This window comes from Gracilinanus agilis, chromosome X (assembly GCF_016433145.1).
Source record: "Gracilinanus agilis isolate LMUSP501 chromosome X, AgileGrace, whole genome shotgun sequence".
Lineage (NCBI taxonomy): Eukaryota > Metazoa > Chordata > Mammalia > Didelphimorphia > Didelphidae > Gracilinanus > Gracilinanus agilis.
Window position 1 is genome coordinate 3,050,536 of NC_058136.1, and position 22,418 is coordinate 3,072,953.

General features: G+C 38.4%; 1 protein-coding gene across 1 annotated transcript in view; it reads right to left on the minus strand.

The window, feature by feature from the left end:
* LOC123253463 (mitogen-activated protein kinase kinase kinase kinase 4-like) overlaps window positions 1-22,418 on the minus strand; it is a 233,903-nt gene that overhangs the window by 115,615 nt on the left and 95,870 nt on the right. Inside the window, exons 3-4 of the mRNA XM_044682653.1 lie at window positions 21,035-21,091; window positions 9,086-9,211 (exon numbers count right to left, since the gene is read on the minus strand). Coding sequence (XP_044538588.1) covers window positions 9,086-9,211; window positions 21,035-21,091 — 183 coding nt within the window. The remainder of the gene's footprint in view (window positions 1-9,085; window positions 9,212-21,034; window positions 21,092-22,418) is intronic.

Genomic DNA, 22,418 nt, shown 5'->3' on the forward strand with positions numbered 1-22,418 from the left:
CATTTTATTGTCAGTTGTGCAACTGTTTTTTAAACCCTTATCTTCCAAGGCAGAAGAGTGGTAACAGATAACATATGTTTTAATTATATTCAGAGCACTTATTCTTACCTTTCAATTCACATTGAAATCAACCACACCAACCCCTTTATTCACATGAATGCTAGAAGAAACATTTTGGGTCCAAGTGAACTCTCCTGAAGACAGACACAATATCTTCCTGATGTGCTGAGTGTCTGTTGAAGGTCAAGGTTTAAAGTTCTCAAAAGATAATCAACATGGTATCTCCAAACCTATGGATTCCCCAAACATGATGATGTAGTTATTAGATAATGGGTGACTCAATTCCCTTCTAAAGAGAGGTGAATAAATGGTGGAAAATTCAACATTGGATCAGAATCTTGGGAACCCTCAGAAGAACTACTCAACAAAATGCCTCACAAAGAGTTGATGCCCAAGATGACTTCAAGTCTTCTGGACCAGATGAATTAAATCCTCTGGTACTTTGAGAGGATATGATGACTAGACTACTATTGGTAATATTTTAAAGATTAGGAAGAAAGAGAAAGGTACTATAATAATGGAGAAGGACAAATTATTTGATTTTCAAATGGGAAAATATAAAATAGTTTATAAAGTATAAATTGGGGACACTGACTTTGGTCCCTAGGGAAAATCTTAAAACAGATTATTTAAGAAGTGGTTAATGAATAACTCTAAAAGGAAGGAGTAATTATGAAGAATCATCATGGCTCTATCAAGGATAGGTCATACCAGAGCAATCTTTTGTCCATAGCTTACTAAACTGGGTAGATCAGAGGAACCCTATAGAGTTAGTTTATCCAGATTTGAACAAAACATTGGATTAAATCTTTCTAGAACATGTCTGAGGCTACATTTAAACCTAGGACTTCCTGGCTCTCAATCCACTGAGCCACCTAGATGCCCCTGGTTAAATATCTCTAAATGTCCTGTGGAAAAAATGGAGGGCTGTGGATTGGACAACAGTACAATAAGTTGGATTCAGAATTGGTTGCATGCTTTGACTAAAAGGGTCATCCTCAATAGTTTTGTGTGGACTTGGATTGAGGGCTTAGGTGGAGGGCCCCAGGGACCTATGCTGTTTAACATTCTTATCAATGACTGGCAGAAAAAGAATAGACAGAATGTTTATTAGATTTGGAGATGACACAAAACTGGGAGGGAAAGCTAATGTACTAAGTGACAAAGTTAGGATCTAAAAAGATCTTACTAGGCATTGGGATAAATTTAACAAGTTGAAATTCAATCAGGATAAATATAAAGTCTTACATTTGGGTTCAGAAAAGCAACTACATGGCAATCACAGGCATGGTTAGTGGATCCTCTGAAAAATATCTGGGAGTTCTAGTGAAGTGCAAGCTCAATATGATTTAGCTAAGTGATGCAGCAACCAAGGAAGCTCATTTGATCTTGGCTTGAATCATGCAAGGCCTAGTCTCTGGGAATGGGGAGGTACATCCAACTGTACAGCCCATCTGGAGGTTTAAGTGTTATGCATCACAGGTTAAGAACAACATTAATAGGCATGAGAATGTCTAGGGGAGAACAAACTGGTTAAGAAAGGGACAGGAGTCCATGTCACATGAAAAGCAATGAAAGGAACTGGGGATTTTTATCCTGGAGAAGAAATGACTTAGGAGAGACACAATGATAGTCTTTAGGTATCTGAAGAGCTATCATGTGGAGGAAGTTTTAGACTTGTTCTGTTTGGCTCCAGAGAGCAGACCCAGGAAAAATGGATGAGAAAGTTGCAAAGAGGCCTATTTAGACTTGATGACAGGAAAAACTTCCCCTCTTATCCAACTACATAACTGTGTAAGACCATGTTTTCTTCCTGCACTTCAACCAAAATAACATATTGTAACAGTTTTTATATAGCAGATATGAAAATTAAGCTTTTATTTTCTGAGCCAGGCACTAAAGTGAATTTGTAAAAAAAAAAAAGAGAGAGAGTTATCCCAAAATGGAAGAGGCTGCCAGTGGAGGGGGGTGTTAGTTGAGTTTCCATTTTTGGGAGGTCTTCAAGGAAAGGCTGGGTAACTACTTTCTAGGAATTCTACAGTTCGTAGGCTTACAGAACTGTGCTGTATGGAAATCAGAAAACATTAAGTCCACATCATTCACCTCAAAGGTGATAAACCTGAGGCCCAAAGAAGTTAAGTGCTTATAATCACATAGGCAGGAAGGGGCAGAGTTGAAGTCTGTCCCCAGATTCTTTTTCATGTATGGGTAATGGGGATTCTTTTTGGAGTATGTTTAGGGCTAGAGTCTGGCTGTTGATGTTTCTTCCAGCTCCAGAATTCTGTAATGGTGAGAAAGAAGAACAATGAACTGAAATAGACCCTCTATAATCTGGCTACATTACCCTAGTGCTAGTTGTTCAAGTTTCTGAACCCGTTCCATTTATTCTGTCTGTCTTGTCACTGGATTATTGGCAAGACAGGGTGGACAGTTCAATGAAAGCTTTCACGTCTATCAAGAATTGATTCACTTGAAAAAACACATGATTACCTCAATAGATGCTGAAAAAGCCTTTTACAAAATATAACACCCATTCCTATTGAAAACACTAGAAAGTATAGGAATAGAAGGACCTTTCCTAAAAATAATAAACAGTATATTAATCTAAAACCATCAACAAGCATCATATGCAATGGGGATAAATTAGAAGCCTTCCCAATAAGATCAGGTGTGAAACAAGGATGCCCATTATCACCTCTATTATTTAACATTGTACTAGAAATACTAGCAGTAGCAATTAGAGAAGAAAAAGAAATTGAAGGTATTAAAATAAGCAATGAAGAGACTAAGCTATCACTCTTTGCAGATTGTGATAATTAGATTAAGTCTACACTGCCTATCTTTAGATTTAATCATCAAAGGTAAGAGCACCTCTCATTCTTGGAGGTCTGTAACCCACATGTGCTAGAGTGGGTGATGAATCAGAATCAACTGACTGCCCCCTAGGCAGTACTATGAAAAGCATCTATTGTGATTGGATATGCAAATTAGGAGGGAGGCACAGGAAGTGACAACATAAATGACCCCTTTAAAAGGAGAAGGTCCTCAGTCAGTTGGGTGCTTCTGGTGAAGAGGGTGGCTGGTGAAGGAGGTCTTCTAGCTCTTCTGGTCCATGGAGGTGGTGAGTTTAAAGACTGACTGAATCTTCCTGAACTTCTCTTAAGGAACTTCCTTAATAGGCTTCATTCACCTCCGGGCCTCTGGCCCTCTGACTCTCTGCTGAGGGTTAACTAGATCTACCTGGATTAATTAGAGGATCGTAGTAATTTACCTACTATGTTAGATTCTTATTTCCTTACTTCCTCTCTCTCTTCTCAATTGTAAATAAACTTCCATAAAAGTCAATTTTGACTTGAGATTATTCATAATTGAGGATTGATAATTGTTCAATCCTCTGGTGACCATCTTTTAATATATTGAACCCCAAAATACCCTTTTCCCCCCTTACAAGATGATATGATGGTCTACTTAAAAATCCTAGAGAATCAACTAAAAAGCTAGGAGGAATAATCAACAACTTTAGCAAAGTTGCAGGATACAAAATAAATGCACATAAATCATCAGCATTTTTATATATTTCCAACACATCTCAGCAGCAAGAGGTAGAAAGAGAAACACTATTTAAAATCATCCTAGATAATATAAAATACTTAGGAATCTATCTACCAAAATAAACACAGGAATTATATGAACACAACTACAAAACACTTTCCAAACAATTAAAACTAGATCTAAATAATTGGAAAAACATTTAGTACTCATGGGTAGGATGAGCTAACATAATAAAAATGACAATTCTACCCAAATTAATTTACCTATTTAGTGCCATACCTATAAAACTACCAAAAAACTTTTTTACTGAATTAGAAAAAAAACTATAACAAAGTTCATTTGGAAGAACAAAAGATCAAGAATATCAAGGGAAATAATAAAAAAAAAAACGTGAAGGAAGGTGGCCTAGCAGTACCAGATGTTAAACTATACTATAAAGCAGCTATACTGATTAGAAGTTTTTAAATCATGAATTTCGATTCATAATGATTTAGGTTTCATTCCCATTTGAATATATCTTTCCATATCATCTAATGAAGGGGATTGGCTATATTTTTACATGCTTGGTTACAGCACACACCATCATGTTTGTTATCATCATGTCTTTTTGTGTCATTGTTATTCTTAGACCATTTAGAATTATAGTAGGTCTTTCTATTGCCTCTGTCTCTTTGATTTTGATTATCATTTTTGGAAAAATCTATTTACTGTTTAAATCTACAAAATCGAAGGATGTGTCCAAGCCGTCCACATAGGTAACAATGAGGGGACGATGATTTTGTTCTTTGGGTGTTGCTTGTAGGTTGCCTGTATTGATTTTGGCTCCTACTGGTTTGGAGGGCAAAATTTTTCACCTCTTCTATTTTTTTGTCACGCTTTGCCTGTTTTAATCGACATTTTAGATCAGCTATCACTTCGTCCTTATCAGATTCAGTTTGTCTAGCTAATCTTGCCTCTTTGTTTCGAGTCGTGAATGTAAGCTGCATGTTGCCTTACATCCTCCAATGGCAATGATTCCCACTGTGGACAACTCTGTCTAAAGTAATTTTGTATCGGGATTGAGGTTCCCTTCACAAACTGTCTACGTATATGGTCAATGGTATATCCTGGGCATGTGTATCTCTGAGACCAAGAATTGTCTCTGAGGCTTCGATTACCCTATCAAGAAAACTACGTGGGTGTTCTTCCTCCCCTTGTTTTAGCTTTTCAAATTTCTGCCATGCATTTGGTCCTTTAGGATGCATTCTCATTGCCTCAATCAAATCTGTCCTGCACCTCATTAAATATCTCATGTTGGCATGCTGGGTGAAATCTAAGTCTTGATGAACCAGCGGCCATGATTCCAAATTTGGGTTTATCCTTGTTTCGTTGAGGAATTTTTCCTTTTCTGAGGAAGAGTAAAATTCCCCCAAAAGAAATTCAACATCAATCAAAACTAGGATTGAACAACGTGAACACCCTTTTGAGCTCCTTGATGCTTTTGTGAGGTTTCTCGAAAAACTTGGGAAAGCGTCTTTTTAAGGCCTCCATATCACTTGGAGTGAATACCTTGTATGTCTTTACATGCACCACCCCCTCCCCTGGTTGTACAATGGTCCTGTCCACAATTGGTAACACAGAGACTACAGCGTTTGTTATTGGTTGTTCTTCAGTGGTGTTATTGCTCCCTAAATATTTTGATTCCACAATCTCCAGTTGTAGGATTGTGTGCTTATCTAATTCCTTTCCCTCTCTAATTTGCTTTAATACTTGGAACAGTACCTTGATGTGTTCTAGTTCCCCAGAGTCAGCATCATTTTTAGTAGGAGTTGTCTTAAAGTATTGCCACAGGTGAGTCAAAACTGCCTTAGAAGTCACTAGGAATTGCCAAAGAGATAGGATTATGGCAATAGCAGTGGGGATGAAACATATGCACTCAGCAAGAGTGAGGGCACACCATTTGTAATAATCGTATATTTCAAATATTTGTTGCACTAAACTAGGAACTTTTACGAACCAGAAGTTGCTAAGACCTTGCATGAAAGACCAAGCCATCACAGAGACACTGCATAGAATGAATGTAATTCTTGCCAGATTCATCTTGGGTGTTTCAGAAGATTTGCAGGTTTTTACTAACTATGATCGCCAAGTTGTAATAAGGAAATAAAGCAAGTAGATGGGGTTTGTGGGTCCCTAAGTCAGTAGGTAGGAAAGGAGGGTGCAATAGTGGATGGTAGTAAATTGAGGTGGTAGGAGATGTAAAGGAATGACTGAGTTTAGGGAAATATAAGATGATGAAGTAGAATGAGCGGCAAGGGGAGAGGTTGAAGTAGTTGGGCAGGCAGCTGCAACAGGGAGACACAGACTGGGTACACAGGCTTGAGACAGAGGACACTGAAGGGAAACAGGTTGAACCCCTCAGGTAGGAAGGGTACTTCTACAGACAAAAGGTTAAGGCCAGCCAGAAATGGTTGGAAACTAGCTTTCTAGTCAATTTCTCAGGTTCACCAAGGAAGTGTCTGTGAAATAGACGGGCTTCTTCAGAGGAAGTATAGAGATCACCACTTCCTCCAAGATGGACGCCTCCAACTCCCCTCAGGACCCAGAAAGAAACTATTCCTTTCTCTCCTTACCCTCTTTTATCCTTCGATCAATGATTTAGCAAAAGGTTCGATTAAATAAGAACAGAGTTTATTGAGTTTAGGGGTTGATTATAAAGGATAGAGGGATACAGGGTTTCTCTAACAACCGCCTAGGGAGAAGCTTCAGGTGGGGAAGGGACACAGGAATGGGAGACTGAGAAAGGGTCTGCCCTCACTCAGCCCCAGGAGGTTTTGTTGCCTTTAAGGTTAGGGAAGTTACACACAACAAATCAGGAAATAATTTGTATCAAGGGTAAGCCCTACTTGACTATGGGGAAACCTAAGTCTTCAAAGTTTGACTGCTACCACCCAAATCCAGCCCTCTCCCAAAACCCACAGGAAATCAGGAAGGGAAAATGGTGATTGGAATAGGGAAGGTCAGGGAGATCCAGAGGAATTAGCTAAGCTACAAATCTCAAGAGAAAAGGAACAGAATCAAGGCCAGGTTTCAGCCCAAAAGACCGAGCTCAGTTGACCCTTCTGCTCTGACCGAGCCTCGAGGACCAACTGCCTCTAGTCAGGGTTCTAAACCCCCTCAACTGCCAGAAAATCTGCAGTTAGCCTTTTGCAGAGTTGTTTGCACTTTTGCACTACAACTACAAAGCAGTGGTCATCAAAATGATATGGTACTGGCTAAGAAGGGAGGATCAGTGGAATAGACTTGGTGTAAGTGACATCAGCAAGACAGTGTATGATAAATGCAAAGTGCCCAACTTTTGGAACAAAAATCCACTATTTGACAAAAACTGCTGGGAAAATTGGAAAACAATATGGGAGAAATTAGGTTTAGATCAACATCTCACACCCTACACCAAGATAAATTCAGAATGGGTGAATGACTTGAATAAAAAAAGGGAGCTATAATTAAATTAAGTGAACACAGAATAGTACACTTGTCAGATCTGTGGGAAAGGGAAAATTTTAAAACCAAGCAAGAGTTAGAAAAAATTACAAAATGTAAAATAAATAATTTTGATTATATTAAATTAAAAAAGTTTTGTACAAACAAAAACAATGCAACCAAAATCAGAAGGGAAACAACAAACTGGAAAAAATCTTTATAACAAAAAACTCTGACAGAGGTCTAATTACTCAAATATTCAAAGAGCTAAATCAATTATTTAAAAAATCAAGCCATTCCTCAATTGATAAGTGGGCAAGGGACATGAATAGGCAACTTTCAGACAAAGAAATCAAAACTATCAATAAGCAATGAGAAAGTGTTCTAAATCTCTAATAATTAGAGAAATGTAAATCAAAACAACTCTTGAGGTACCACCTCACACCTAGCAGATTGGCTAAAATGATGGTAGGGGAGAGTAATGAATATTGAGAGGATGTGGCAAAATTGGGACATTAATGCATTGCTGGTGGACTGATCCAACCATTCTGGATGGCAATTTGGAACTATGCCCAAAGAGCTCTAAAAGACTGCCTGCCCTCTGATCCAGACATGCCATTGCTGGGTTTGTACCCCAAAGAGATAATAGATAAAAAGACATGTACAAAAATATTTATAGCCATGCTTTTTGTGGTGGCAAAAAACTGGAAAACGAGGGTCTGCCCTTCAATTGGGGAATGGCTGAACAAATTGTGGTGTATTCTGGTGATAGAATATTATTGTGCTCAAAGGAATAATAAACTGGAGGAATTCCATGTGAACTGGAATGACCTCCAGGAATTGATACAGAGTGAAAGGAGCAGAGCCAGAAGAACATTGTATACAGAGACTGATACACTGTGGTAAAATCGAATGTAATGGACTTCTGTACTAGCAGCCATGCAATGACCCAGGACAATTCTGAGGGATTTATGGAAAAGAACACTATCCATATTCAGAGGAAGAACTGCAGAAGTGGAAACACAGAAGAAAAACAACCACTTGAACACATGGGTTGATGCAGACATGATTGTGGATGTAGACCCGAAAGGACCACACCAATGCAACTATCAATAATAAGGAAATAAGTCTTGATTGATGATACATGTTAAAACCAGTGGAAATGTGCGTTTGGCTATGGGGTGGGGGCTGAAGAGGGGGTGAAGGGAGAAGTAAAAACATAAATCATGTAACCATGGAAAATCTATCTAAAAAATAAAAAAAAATTAAAAAAAAGAATCAATTCACTTGGTACTACTAAGAAGATAAAAACCAGAGTAGGAAATAACATGATATTTTTGCCTTAGAAAAGTTTGAGATTCTGGGGAGAAGGAAGTCTCTCAGGCAATCAATGAATCAGACCAACAATGTTTACAGAGTAGATGGTAATAAGTTGTTTGGGGTAATAAAGGAGGAGGAGGAACAAGAGATAAAGACAGGTACAAACAAACAACATATACATAAAAGCAGAGAAAATAAAAGCTGCACAGAGATATAGAGTAAAATCTTAATGCTAACAGAGTCTGAATAAATGAACATTGTGACTAAGCAAAAGTTGTTTTCACTTCTTGTTGACACAATGTCTGATAGCAAATATACACACATATGTGCACATATATGTACTCTTTGTTGTATTAGAAAGTACAATGTGGAGGGCACAACAAAATTGCTGTTTGCTGACTGGTTTATTGATTTGGTTAACCAGTACAATCTTGTAGAGAGAAAAAGGAGATATAGTAGAGCTGGTCAAATGCTAATTGAACTCAGGCTATGTTTTGTAGGGCATACATTTTTCAAGCTTGTATTATTGGCTGTAATATGAACTCTTTTAATCTAATTCAATTAAAGAAATGTTTACAAAGTGTTTACTATGTGCAAGGCACTATGCTATGTGGTATGGACCCAAAGATGAGAATGAAACCATCCAGAGCCTCTGAGAGATTACATTCTACTAGGATATTCCCACACATACCCAGAGCTGATCGTCATGGCCAGAAAGATTCTTCTTTACAAAGGCGCCATAGTAGGTAGCAATGTTCCTATGGTGAGAATATTTCTTAAGCATGTTGATTTCCATTTTGATTTCCTCTTCTTCATCCTGTGAAACAACAACAGATTGGTAGAACGATTGGTTCTATTGTCAAAGACTCTGGATCACTTAGCTATTGGCAATCAAGGGAGAAAGAAAGCCTAAGAATTGTACCGGGTCACACTAGAGGGCCAATGAGTTCTACATGATTACTGCCAATCCTGTAAAGTAATGAAGTAGAGAGGGGTCAGGAGGCAAAATTCGTAAGACATGCTCCATTTGGTTTCAATCATATGGAGTTATTTTAGGGAACATGAGTTGGCATAGTCCTTAACCCTATGGGGTTATGAAGTACTTCTATTCATTGGTGTTAAAACTATCTTTGAAAGCTTTAAGGAATAAGTCTAGCTGGGGATAGTGTGTATCAAACAGAAAGAGCTCCCTTACTGAAAATTAGGATACCTAGATTCTAATTCTGCTGATTGGCCCCAGGCAAGTCACTTACACTCTCCTGGGGCCCTCAGGAAAAACTGGTGGAAGAATGGCACCAAGGGTGCTGCTATAAATATCTTGTTATATATAGACCTTTCTGACTTTTAGCTCCTTGGGATATAGACCCAATAGTGGGATCCCTGCTTTGAAATTTATGAACAGTTTAGTGATTTCTCTCCCACAATTCCATATGACTTTTGCAGAATGGTTACATCAATTCACAGGCCCATCAACAAAGTATCGAGGTGCTTGTCTTCCTACAACCCCTCTAACACTGATTAGTTTCCTTTTTTTCCTCATTGCTAGTTTCTGGGGTGTAAGATAAAGTCTCAGGGCTTTTGATTTGCATTTCTTTATAATTAACTATTTGGTATATTTTTTTACAATGTTACCAATCATTTATATTTCTTTATCTGGAAACAGTTTATTCAAATCTTTTGAACATTTATCTACTGAGCAATCAATGGCTCTTGGTTTTATACAAGGTATCTCAAAATCCTTAGAGCAATTTTAAGTTTTTAAGTTATTAAAGCTTTTGAAATTGGGATACTAACCACTAAAGACCAAATCAAGTGGTGAAGTGGTGGGATAAATGGAATTTCAAGACTCATACTCCTACCTGCACTGGGCTTGGAAAAAAGAATCTAATAGTAAAAGTAGAATAAATTTAGGCTTATTTTACAGCCTACTCGGCCTATCTCTGCTGCCGTCCTTAGATCAGATCTCACTCCTCAACTGCCCTAAGTTTTAATAACTTAAAATTAAACTTAAAGATTAAAATTGCACTAAGGCTTTTTGGGACACTCTGAATGTCAATTCCCTACATGTGTTGCGTGTTGGACTTTTTCAGACACTTGAAACAAAACTCATTGCCTTCTCTCCCCACAAATGACAGTTTCTGTTATTCTGGTAACAATGATTTTGTTCATGAAAATGCTTTTTAATTTTATTTAAACAAAATGGTTTATCTTATTTTCTTCTACTTTTTAATGACATGACCTTTTTCCTGCATATCCACTTTGAACTCATTTCAGACTATAATGTAAGCTGTTAGGCTAAATCTAAATTCTGCCAAGCTGCTTTCCAGTTTTTAGAAAATTTCTTGTTGATTCCTTTTGCTAGTAATTTTTTTCCTTTGGTTTATTAAATACTGGGCTTTCATTGCTTCTGGGTTTTGCTTATCTATTTTTCCCTTATTGATCTTCTTTTCTATTCCAAGATAATAGGATTTGATGGAGGGAAAAATAAACAGTAATAACTGTAAATGTTAATGGTATGAACTCATTTGATGCTTACTGCTTTATAATGTAGCCTGAGATTCATTACTCAATTGAACTTCTTTTCTTCTTTTATGTTAGAATAAGTATTCAGAGATATACATTTTACTTCAAGGATTATATTGGCTACATCCCATAAATTTTAGCATATGTTCTCATTGTTATTCCATTTAATATAATTACTTATTATTCCTACAGCTTTTTTCTCCAATAAAACCTACTCTGGTTATGTTATTGACATATGGAGGTAACACTGGGTTTTTGAAGGTGTAAGTTCTAGCAGGTTCAGCCACTCTAGAAATACTTCTCCTAGCAAAAGACTATATGTACAGGCCAAAAAGCAGCCTAGATTAGTACAAAGAGGCTTGTTACTAGTAGGCAGGTCACATGGAATCATGAAATAATAATTGCAACATTAGCTTTTCGGGATTCAGCAGAAGTTTAATATATTATACTCCAACCTCTCATTTTATTTATTTATTGGTTTGTTTAAAATTCTTACTTTCCATCTTGGAGACAATACTGTGTAATGGCTCCAAGGCAGAAGAGTGGTAAGGGCTAGGCAATGGGGGTTAAGTGACTTGCCCAGAGTCACACAGCTAGGAAGTATCTGAGGCCAAATTTGAACCTAGGACCTCCCATCTCTAGGCCTGGCTCTTAATCCACTGAGCAACCCAGCTGCCCCCCAAACCTCTCATTTTAACTCTGCATGAATCATCATGCTTTAAGTGTAATCCTTGTGTAGTGTGGGTATTATTTTCAAAGTCATTTTATAATCTTTACATTTTATCAGGGAGTTCATACCATTACCATTCACAATTATTATTAGCTTTATTTTCTTCCTTCCATCAGATAAATACTATTAAATAAACTCTAAAAAATAAATCATCTTTAGGCATCTCTAGCATAGTTATTGCCTCCCTCCTTTTTACCCATCTGTGTGTGTGTGTGTGTGTGTGTGTATAGCTTGTTTTATAAGAAACAATCCCATCTCTGCCACCTTAGATTCAAATTCCACTCTTCTGCCTCTCTAGATCATCTTGTTAATTTTATTCTACCTTTAGTACTATAATACGTTTTATACTTCCCTTGTCCGTGCAGGTAAGAGTATGAATATCAAAATCCCAGGTGTCCCACCACTCTAACTCTTAATTTCATCTTCAGTGGTGGCATCCCAATTTCAAGAAACAATGTTCCTCTCCTTCCTCTTTCCTCTAAGGTCTTTCTTGAACACCTAATCCCATGGATTTTCTCTTTATAACCCTTAGATGAATCGAGATACCAAATGGTCAGTAGATTTGTGTTCTCCTTTGTTATACAAGCAAACACTAAAACATTATTAAGCCAGGTGTATTTGTTTCAGGTTATGAGGACTAGATTACTTTTCTAAAGTTTCTTCCATATGCTATATTTTTGTTTCAAATACAGTGTTCAGGTCTTATTTCTCAAAAGGAAGGCTTAGGGAGCAGCTAGGATTAAGAGTCAGGCCTGGAGATGGGAGGTCTTGGGCTCAAATCTCTCTACAGACACTTCTTAGCTGTGTGACCATGGGCAAGTCACTTAACCCCAATTGCCTAGCCCTTACTGTGCTTCTGCCTTGGGATCAATACTTAGTATCAATTCTAAGACAGAGCATAAAGTTTTGTTTTTTTTAAAGGAAGCCTTAGAAGTCATTAATTCTATTAAAAAATCCCTCCCCTTTCCCCTTTAAAATTAAGTCTTACTTTGCAGGAAAAATTGTCTTGGAGTGCAAGCTATTTTTCATTGCTTCTTGGTTTCTTTCATTTCTTTCCCTGGACAATTCAAATTGGAGTTCCTTGGTACATGAGCTATCTTTTCCTGGCTGCTTACAATATTTTCTCTTTGACCTAGATATTCTGGAGCTTGGGGACTAAATTTCTGGCTACGTTCATCCTATGGTCTATCTTTGGTGGAGTCCTAAAGATTCTCTAAATCTGCATTTTGTCAACTAGTTACAATATTTATGGTCAATTTTATCTTATGATTTCATGAAATAAAGCACTCAAAACCTTTTTTTTCAAATCACAAGTTTCTAGAAGGCCAACAATTCATATTGTCTCATCTAATTCTGAATTCCCTGTCAACTGTCTTAGCTTATTATTTCACATGTTATTTAGATTTTATTGTCTCTTGATGGTTCAAATATTTCTTGTTGGACCATTAAACTTTTGTATTTCATTTTAATTCTCTCTTTTAAGCATATGTACTTTAAAAAATTGTATTTATGCCTTTTGTTTTTTATCCACAGTCATTTCTATATGTTCCCCCACACAATCATACATTAAACCTTCCCATGTAAGAAAGAAAAAGAGTTCAGCAAAACAGACCAACAAAATGACCATGTATGAATAGCATATGCAATATTCTTCATCCTCTCTACCTCTCTACTTGTTATCAAAATTAATCTGAGTTCGACCTCCTTGAGCACTGATTTCATCTACATTGTTGTGATCACACTGTGTATACTGTTCTCCTGGTTCATCTTACTTTGTTCTCTACCATTTGACATAGACTATCCTATATTTCTCTGAATTCCTCACAATTGTCATTTCTTCAAATGTCCATTACACAGATATATCATGATTTATCTAGCCATTTCTCATTCAATGAGAATCCATTTTGTTTCCAGGTTTGTTTGTTTTTGCTACCACACAAATGCTCATTGCTTTGTTAAATGGGAACACAAATAACTATTAGTACAAAATATACGATAAGGAAGTAAGCTCTATAGATACCTCTTTCTCCCTTTCTCCCTCTCCCTCCTTCCTCCCCCTTCTCTCTCCCTCTCTGGTTGTGGTCACAGGAAGATTCACTGGGCCTAACTCAGGAAATGGTGCCCCCGGGTGCAGTATTACAATGAGGGGATGGGAAGGGCTGTGATCACAACCAATATCCCATTAGGAGGAGGCAGCAGCCCACAGAGAGGACTTACTTGGTGTTACTCTGTCATGTCTAACTCTCTGTGACTACATTTGGCATTTTCTTGGCAGAGATACTAGAATGGTTTACCATTTCCTCCTCTAGCTAATTTTATAGATGAAGAAAAACTAAGGCAAACAGGGGTAAGTGACTTGCACAGGATTACACTGCTAGTACATGTCTAAGGCTGCATTTGAACTCAAGTCTTACTGACTACAGGCCTCACACTCAATCCACTGCACGACCTAGATGCCCCTGAGGATTTACTTAAGAGTAAATAAACTTGGCACCTACTCTACCCCAGCCATCGCATTGTAATTCAGCACCAAAATTGACTTAGGAGAAGAGTTGGTATATGATGGTCTGGGCAGCCTTTGGGAGCAGGGATAGGGTGGGGATAAGGTGCAGGAGAAAGACTCTGAAAAACTAATTGACAAAAATATATCAGACCAAATGAGAGAGGACTGTTTGCTTTTTGTTGGTGTGTTCCTAGTACCTAAGCATAGTACTTAGTACATAAAAAATGCTTCCTGAATTAAAATGGACTTCTCTCCTCATCTAGTACTAGTCTGAGCGTAAAGATCACATCCTGCTTTGGTCCTGCATTTTTTCATGGAAAGCAGCATTATATAATGGAATGAGCCCTGACTCTGGAATTAGTCAACCCATGTCCAAATCCTGCTTCTGATACTTAGTACAGTCTCTGGAGCCTCTTCCCACTCTAGATCCCCATGATCCTGGAACTCTATAAGTAAATTTCTACTCTTTGAGTTTCAGTTTTCCCAATCTGTAAAATAAGAAACTAGATGGCCTCTAGGGTGTCTTCCAGCTCTAGATCTAGGATCTGATGTATGACTGACCTTAGGCCAATCACCTTTCCCTGGGCCTCAGTTTCCTCCAATGTAAAATGAAGGAGCTAATGGATGCTAAGTCCCTGTCCAACCAGAGTGGAAACTCTTTGAAGGTAGAGGCTTGCATTCTCTACTTCTATTTTAAGGCATAATAAACGCCTTCTGGGTTTCCTTAGGTTACACTCCTGAAACAACTGCTCCCCAAATCTTTGCTTGAACTAGTCATGAACTTGAGATCTAAGAAACACCTGGGTATTTTTTTCCTGCCCGTAAAATCATAATGGATGGGACACTGAAAAGTCATTTCATAGGATTCAGAGCTGCAAGTGCCCTCATACATCAGGAAGTCCAAGCTCCTCATTTTACAGATGGAGCAACTAAGGTCCAAAGAGTTTAAGTGAATTGTCTAGAGTCACACAGCTAGTAAGTGTTTGAGGTAGAATTTGAACCCAGGTCTTCTTAACTCCAAGGGCAGTACTCTATCCACTGCACCACACTGCTTCCTTTAATAGAGCTAAGATCTTATGATCTAAGCTGACATCCAGATTTTCCCTGTCCCTACTGGTATATGATGAAAATGATTCATGGTTTGGGGACAGAACATTCAGTTAGAGAGCAGAATATTACTCTCCATTTAAACTAATAGTCCTAATGAAAACGACCAGATGCTTATACATACAGAAACCTGGCACCCAATTCATAGAAAGAGAGTTAACTGCTCCACTAACTAGAAAAACACAGATTGATGTTAGCAAAATGTGTCTTTTCCCCCTCTTCCAAAACAGACAACTGACACTAATCATCAATGAGTTAAATGCTCCCAAGGTCTCACAGACCCGTTCATGAAATCTAGTTCAACCTCTCTCAGGCGATAGTAAAGCAACTAGAACAGCCTTTCATCAAGCTGGAAGTAGGTACCCTCTTGCTCCATCTCTTCATTTTATGGTTAAGGCACAGAAAGAACCAGGTGAAACAGCTCATAAGTAGCAGGGCTGGGATCTGAATTCACATTCAAAGCCACTGCCTCCGAGTCCATGCCTCTTTAACTGATTCAGTTTGCTAAGTGCTTACTGTGTGCCATGCACTGTGTTAGGGTTTAGGGTTACACAAACAAGAACAGTATAGTTCTTTGCTCTCAATAAACTTACACTCTGGGGTGAGAGGGGAGAACAATATCCACACAGATAAAGAATTTGTGAGATACCTACAAAGGAAATACAAAGTCATTTGGGGGTAGAAGAAGGTAATCTGGAAAAGCTTCCTGTAGAAGTGGTACCTAAGCTTAGCTTTGAAGGCAGCTAGGGGTTCTAAGAGACAGAGGTAAGAAAGGAGTGAATTTTGAGCTCAGGGGACATTGAATTCAGAGGTATAATGTCAAATAAATGGACAAAATTCCTAAGTGCAGCTTGAACCAGATTTAAATGTAAATGAGAAATATTTAACAAAATAAATAAAAATACAATAAAATATAACATGATGTTTTCAAAATAAGTCAATATGCCACCTATATGGACCCTTACATTCAGATTAGTGGCACCATTTTCTATTTGCATTTGACCTTTAGTGAAGAAATGGAAGGTCCCATATAAGAGTCACCTGGAACACAGACAGAATGAAGAGGAATAATGTGCTTGGTGAGAGAGCTTGGACTGAGACTGTGAAGGATTTTTAGGGTCAAATAAAGACATTTGTGTTTGATCCCAAAGGTAGATTTTGGGATCCCAGAGGTAACAGAAACCATGAAATTTCTGAAGCAGAGGAATGACTTGTGCTTTTGGCAGTGTGGAAGATGGATCAAAGTAAATAGAGAGGATGCAGAGAAACCAGTTGGGAGACTTTTGTGATAGATCAAGCTAGAGAGGATAAGGGCCTCAAGTACATTGATGGCTGTATGTATGAGTGAAGAGAAGAGGGCATGTGTGAGAGATCTTGGTAACTGACTGCATCTGGGAAGTGAGGGAGAGTATTGATTTGGGGATGACTGTGAGGCTGCAAACCTAAGTGACTTGGTTTTCATTTGCAATCACTAAGAATCCCTCAATGTCACAGTTGGGATGGACTCAGTTCTCAGCTGGATTCTCTTCTCTGGGACTGACTTCTCTACCACTGGGAAAACTTATCATCATGCAAGATCCCATCAGCCTTGCTATTTCACCCAAATTTGGTCCTCTGATTAGAGGATAGGGCCATGAACTTCAAAGGCTTCATTTAAGGAAGGAGTTGAGCTCAAAACATCTCATCTCTCACCAAACTACAGGATGCCGAAACTTCTTGGACTTCTCTACCATGCCCCCTTGGTTGAGTATTTTTCTGCCCCGCCCTCTCTTTTCAGATTCCTTTTGTGTTTTGTCTTCCCCTATTAAATGGAAAGTTCTTTGGGAGCAATCATTTGGGGGGGGGGGCAGGTATTTGTATCCCCAGTGCTTAGTACAGCACATAGTATAGGAGTAGGAACTTAATAAATGTTTATTAACTATTGGCTATTGACATGTGGATCTGGAGTCAGAAGATCTAGGTTCAAATCCCACTTCTGCCACTTACTATCTGCATAAATTTGGCCATCCTCTTTGCTCCTCTAGGCCCCAGTGACCTGATTTCTACAAAAAAGGGGTAGGACTAGATGGCCTCTGACTTTCCTTCCAGCTCTATATTGATGCTTAGAGGACATCTGGTTCAATCCTTTCATTTTACATATAAGGTAACTGGGGCTCATCGAGCTCAAGTGATTTGCCCAAGGTCACACAGGTAATGGAAAAAGTGATATAAGGGAATAAAAAACTCCCCTCCACTGGAAGAGAACTGAAAAACTACCCAGTGACTAAATGAAAAGCACCCATTTTTCTAACACTAACTCATAATTACCCCCTGAACAAATTGAAAAAAGAATACTTGATTCAACAACAGTTTGGAGAAATAAGCATATTTTAACAGACAGATTAGTTGAGAATTTTCTTTCAGGACCCATGAGAGCCAATTTGACCTTTGCAATATTCATGCTCATAATATCTTTGAGAGGTGAAGTTACTCACACCACTCTGGATCACAGATGGGCCAAGAGCTCAGTGCCTGGCAACATCTGAGACACCACATCATGAACTATGACACCATTTTATTCACGTCAGCGGGGATAGCACTGGCAATTCAACTGCCCTTCTCTCTTCCCTGTCAGCAGCTCCAACAGGACTGAGGAAACAGAAGGTCCTGGCTGGAGGCAGAAGAGAGGAAAGAGACAAGAGGAAACCAGGGCTGGGCAGCATGGCTGTGGAAAATCGTTCATTTACTATCTCTGAGAGCAGATGATCAATTAGAAGTAGACCAGGCAGAGAACTTTCAGTCATTATCACAGACAAATGAAATATGGAGAACCCATACCTTGTCTGCATGGTTTGTCTATGAAATCTTAATTTTAAGAAACTAGAATAATTAATTATTAAAGCCTTAGGGTTTGAAAGAAAAAAACTGCCTCTTGTTTTATATGTTTACTATTATGAGGATATTTTTAATGTCTTGTTGTCATGTTATTAAGTATAAACACACACATATAACTGTATGTTATTAGGATTAATTAAGCCATAGGGCTAATGAGGACCATTTGGAGTAACTGGTATCTTAGCAGCTAAGGACAGGGTAAGAAATGGTGGGTAAGGTTTCTTTAAGGCCAGACAGAATCTTGGGAAGAGTGCCTGTTGGAATTCTGGGTAGCCTGAGTCAGTTCGGGTTTTCCAACTGCCAACAGACTGCTGTCGGTTGTTTTTTCCCTAGGAGGAGGCTAGTGTTTTTGTTCCCTAGAACACTGAAAAAACTCAGTGGCAGGTGAAGGAGGAGAACAGGTTAGAATTTCTGGAATAAGTTTGTGGGGGAAATCAACAGGAAAAAAGAGACTGGTTTTCCTTTGTGTGGCTGCTTAGAGGGCCAAGCCATTTTGCAGCCTGCTTAGGCCGAAAAGCCTAGCTAGGCCTGGAAGGGCTGGCAGTGGGCAGAGAGAGTGAATAACCAAACTGATTTAAAGCTGAAAGAGATCTAAGGAGACAGTAAACTTATTTATTATAACTAAGAGGATTATAATTTAGGATAGTTTATTTGGAATAGACCCCAGGAATTAGTATAGATTAAGGAGTTAGGAAACCCGAGTAAGAAGCAAGCTCTCACAAACTAGAGGGAAGTGGGTAAAACTTTAGATCCCCTTTTAAATTAGGGAATTCATCCTAATCCTCACACCTCTGTTTACCTTTCCTTACCTTTCCTCAAACCTTTTCCAGTATTTATTAAATAGAGCGGTTTTTATATCTGTCTCCAACAGTTATCCTTGTGTAGGCCATAACAGTTACACAGAGCCACAAACGATTAGGCACCTGCCTGATCTATTACAAGCAGTAAAAGATAATATAGCTAATTTTCCCCCTCAACATTCCTATATTATCATTCCTGGCTGTTCCTAATTGCAACAACATTTTTATTTGCAACATTCTTGGCAAGCTAAACAGAGACAGAGCCTAAAAAATTGATACTAATATCCATAACAGATAAAGTCAGGACTTTAAAAAGGTAATTTTTTCCATCACTGATATCCTAGAGGGTGTTAAAGAGCCAGCTAGCCACAGCCACAGCCTAGAAGCCTGCTTTTACAAGCAGTGGCTTCAGTGAACAATGTGGTTTTACAACACCATGTACAGCTCCCAAGCTGTACCCAATTTTTTTTTTACTTGACTATTCCTTCTTTTATTAAGGGAATGGCATTCCCTAACTGCATGATGGGACTGCTTACTATTATGTTATTGGATTTTTTTTTGAGCTATATGCCATTAGGATTGGGTGTAATACTGTTATTGTTACTGGTGAAGATGGTACTCTCCTACATCTTCAACCAATTTATTTTTTTGTTTTTATTTTTTTTGTTGTTTTCTGTTTTGTTTTTAAACTCTTAACTTCTGTGTATTGGCTCCTAGGTGGAAGAGTGGTAAGGGTAGGCAATGGGGGTCAAGTGACTTCCCAGGGTCACACAGCTGGGAAGTGTCTGAGGCCGGATTTGAACCTAGGACCTCCAGTCTCTAGGCTTGACTCTCAATCCACTGAGCTACCCAGGTGCCCCCCTATCTTCAACCAATTTAAAGAACTGAAACTACAGCAAATAAGATTTAACAAATTAAACTTAAAAGTGAATTACCGGGGGGCAGCTGGGTGGCTAAATCTGTACTAAAGGAATCACTAGATGGAGAATGTGATACTGTGGGGTCAATGCAGATTGTGGGAATATCAGGTACACCCTTTAAGGTCAAAAAGCTACCACTACATATGGTATCCCTAGGTCTCTGAGTGTGGAACACTCAATTCCTATTAATGCCCAACTCCCCAATTAATCTTGTGGGGAGGGACCTGTTATGTAAATTAAGGGCAACAATTGTGTGTACCCCAACTGGTGACATATCTCTAGAGTTACCAGGAGTCATTAGACCTATTTCTAGTGCTATTTTTAGACAGCTTAGATACAGAGAAGAAAGAGAGCCTTATTTATGAAATTCCTGCAGATATTCCTGAGGTTTTATGGGCAAATAGTACAACAGATGTGAGGTTGTTAAAATCAGCTGAACCTGTTAAAATTGTTACTAAGGAAGGTCCACCCCCAATTTATCCCACAGTACCCATTAAGTAGAGAGGCCATGGAGAGAATAACACCAATAATTGAATCTCTGATACAACAGAAGATTATAATGCCGTGTAGATCAGAGTACAATACCCCAATATTGCCCATTAAGAAGTCTAAGTTGGAATCAATGGCAAAGTTGTGTATCGCTTTGTGCAAGATCTCAGAGCAATTAATAACCATGGAGTTAAAACACATGCTATTGTCCCAAGACTTGCAACAATAATCTCAGTTCCCGGCCATGCAAAATATTTTACCATGGCATATCTGTGCTCTGCTTTCTTTTCCATTCCCATTTATGAAGATTTACAAATGATTTTTGCTTTTGGAAAGGCACACATTCCTATATTATCATTCCTGGCTGTTCCTAAGTACAATATTCTTATTTGCAACATATATACATATACTTTAAGTATATACATGTTATTTTAAGAATGTTATAAGTTATTAGATATATAGATATATTTAATTCTATGTGACCTTAAATAAATGGTTTCACCAAATTTTGTGCAAAATTGATTTTACAGAGTAGGTAACTGAAGATCAGAGAGGGGAAGTGCCTTGCTCTTAACTAGCAAAATCAAGATTCAGGCTCAAACCTCTCTTCAAGGTTCTGTACCACCTCCATTACTTTGTGGCACACACCAAGAACTCAACCCACCCAGATGGTACAGAAGAAAGTCACACTCACCTCTGTAACACTCATGACTTTGACAGCTGCTAACTGGCCAGTCTTCACATGGCGACCCTGACAAAAACAAAACAATATAAATCCAAACTGGAGTCACACAGCTGGAAAGATAAATCATCAGGAACCAAAGCAAAGTCAAGAATCAGGTCAAATACTAGGGCAGTTTCATGGACATCCTAAGATTGGAATATAGAAGGGTGAACTCAAAGCTCTCTCAGCTTTAGCTGGCTCTTCTATAAATGAAAGACCAGGAATGTGGATGAGCAGATAGGGGAAATCAGGACCTTGACCTTTGAGTTGTGATGTGTGTTTGTGTGTTTTCCCTGCCTACTCATCTACATGAATGAAGAGAGAAGACACTTACAAAAATTGGGGAAATTAATCAAGCAATATCATTACTTGTCACAGATTGAAAAGTTCAAACAGAGGGAAAGAATCCACATGTTTAAGAATAGCATTTTTTCAACTTCAAATTTTTTTATTTAATTAATTTAGAATATTTTTCCATGGTTACACGATTCATGTTCATTCTCTCCCCTCCTCCTCCCACCCCTCCCATAGCCAACAAGCAATTCCACTGGGTTTTACATGTGTCATTGATCAAGACCTATTTCCATATTATTGATATTTGCATTAGGGTGATCGCTTAGAGTCTACATCCCCAATCATATCCCCATCAACCCATGTGATCAAGTAGTTATTTTTCTTCTGTGTTTCTACTCCCACAGTTCTTTCTCTGGATGTGAATAGCATTCTTTCTCTTAAGTCCCTCAGAATTGTCCTGGATCATTGCATTGCTGCTAGTAGAGAAGTCCATTACATTCGAGTGTGCCACAGTGTATCTCTCTCTGTGTACAGTGTTCTTCTGGTTCTGCTCCTTTCATTCTGCATCACTTCCTGGAGGTCATTCCAGTTCACATGGAATTCTTCCAGTTCATTATTCCTTCCAGCACAATAGTATTCCATAACCAACAGATACTGCAATTTGTTAAGCCATTCCCCAGTCAAAGGGTATCCCCTTATTTTCCAAATTTTTGCCACCACAAAGAGCACAGCTATAAATATTTTTGTACAAGTCTTTTTTCTTATGATCTCTTTGGGGTATAAACCCAGCAGTGGTATGGCTGGATCAAAAGGCAGACAGTCTTTTAAAGCCCTTTGGGCATAGTTCCAAATTGCCATCCAGAATGGCTGGATCAATTCACAACTCCACCAGCAATGCATTAATGTCTCAATTTTGCTACATCCCCTCCAACATTTATCACTTTCCTTTGCTGTCACATAATAGCACTTTTATGGTAACAATGAAGCAAAAATAAAGTGAGTGCCCTTTTGCTGGGGAATGACTGAACAAATTGTAGAGTATGAATGTAATTGAAAATTT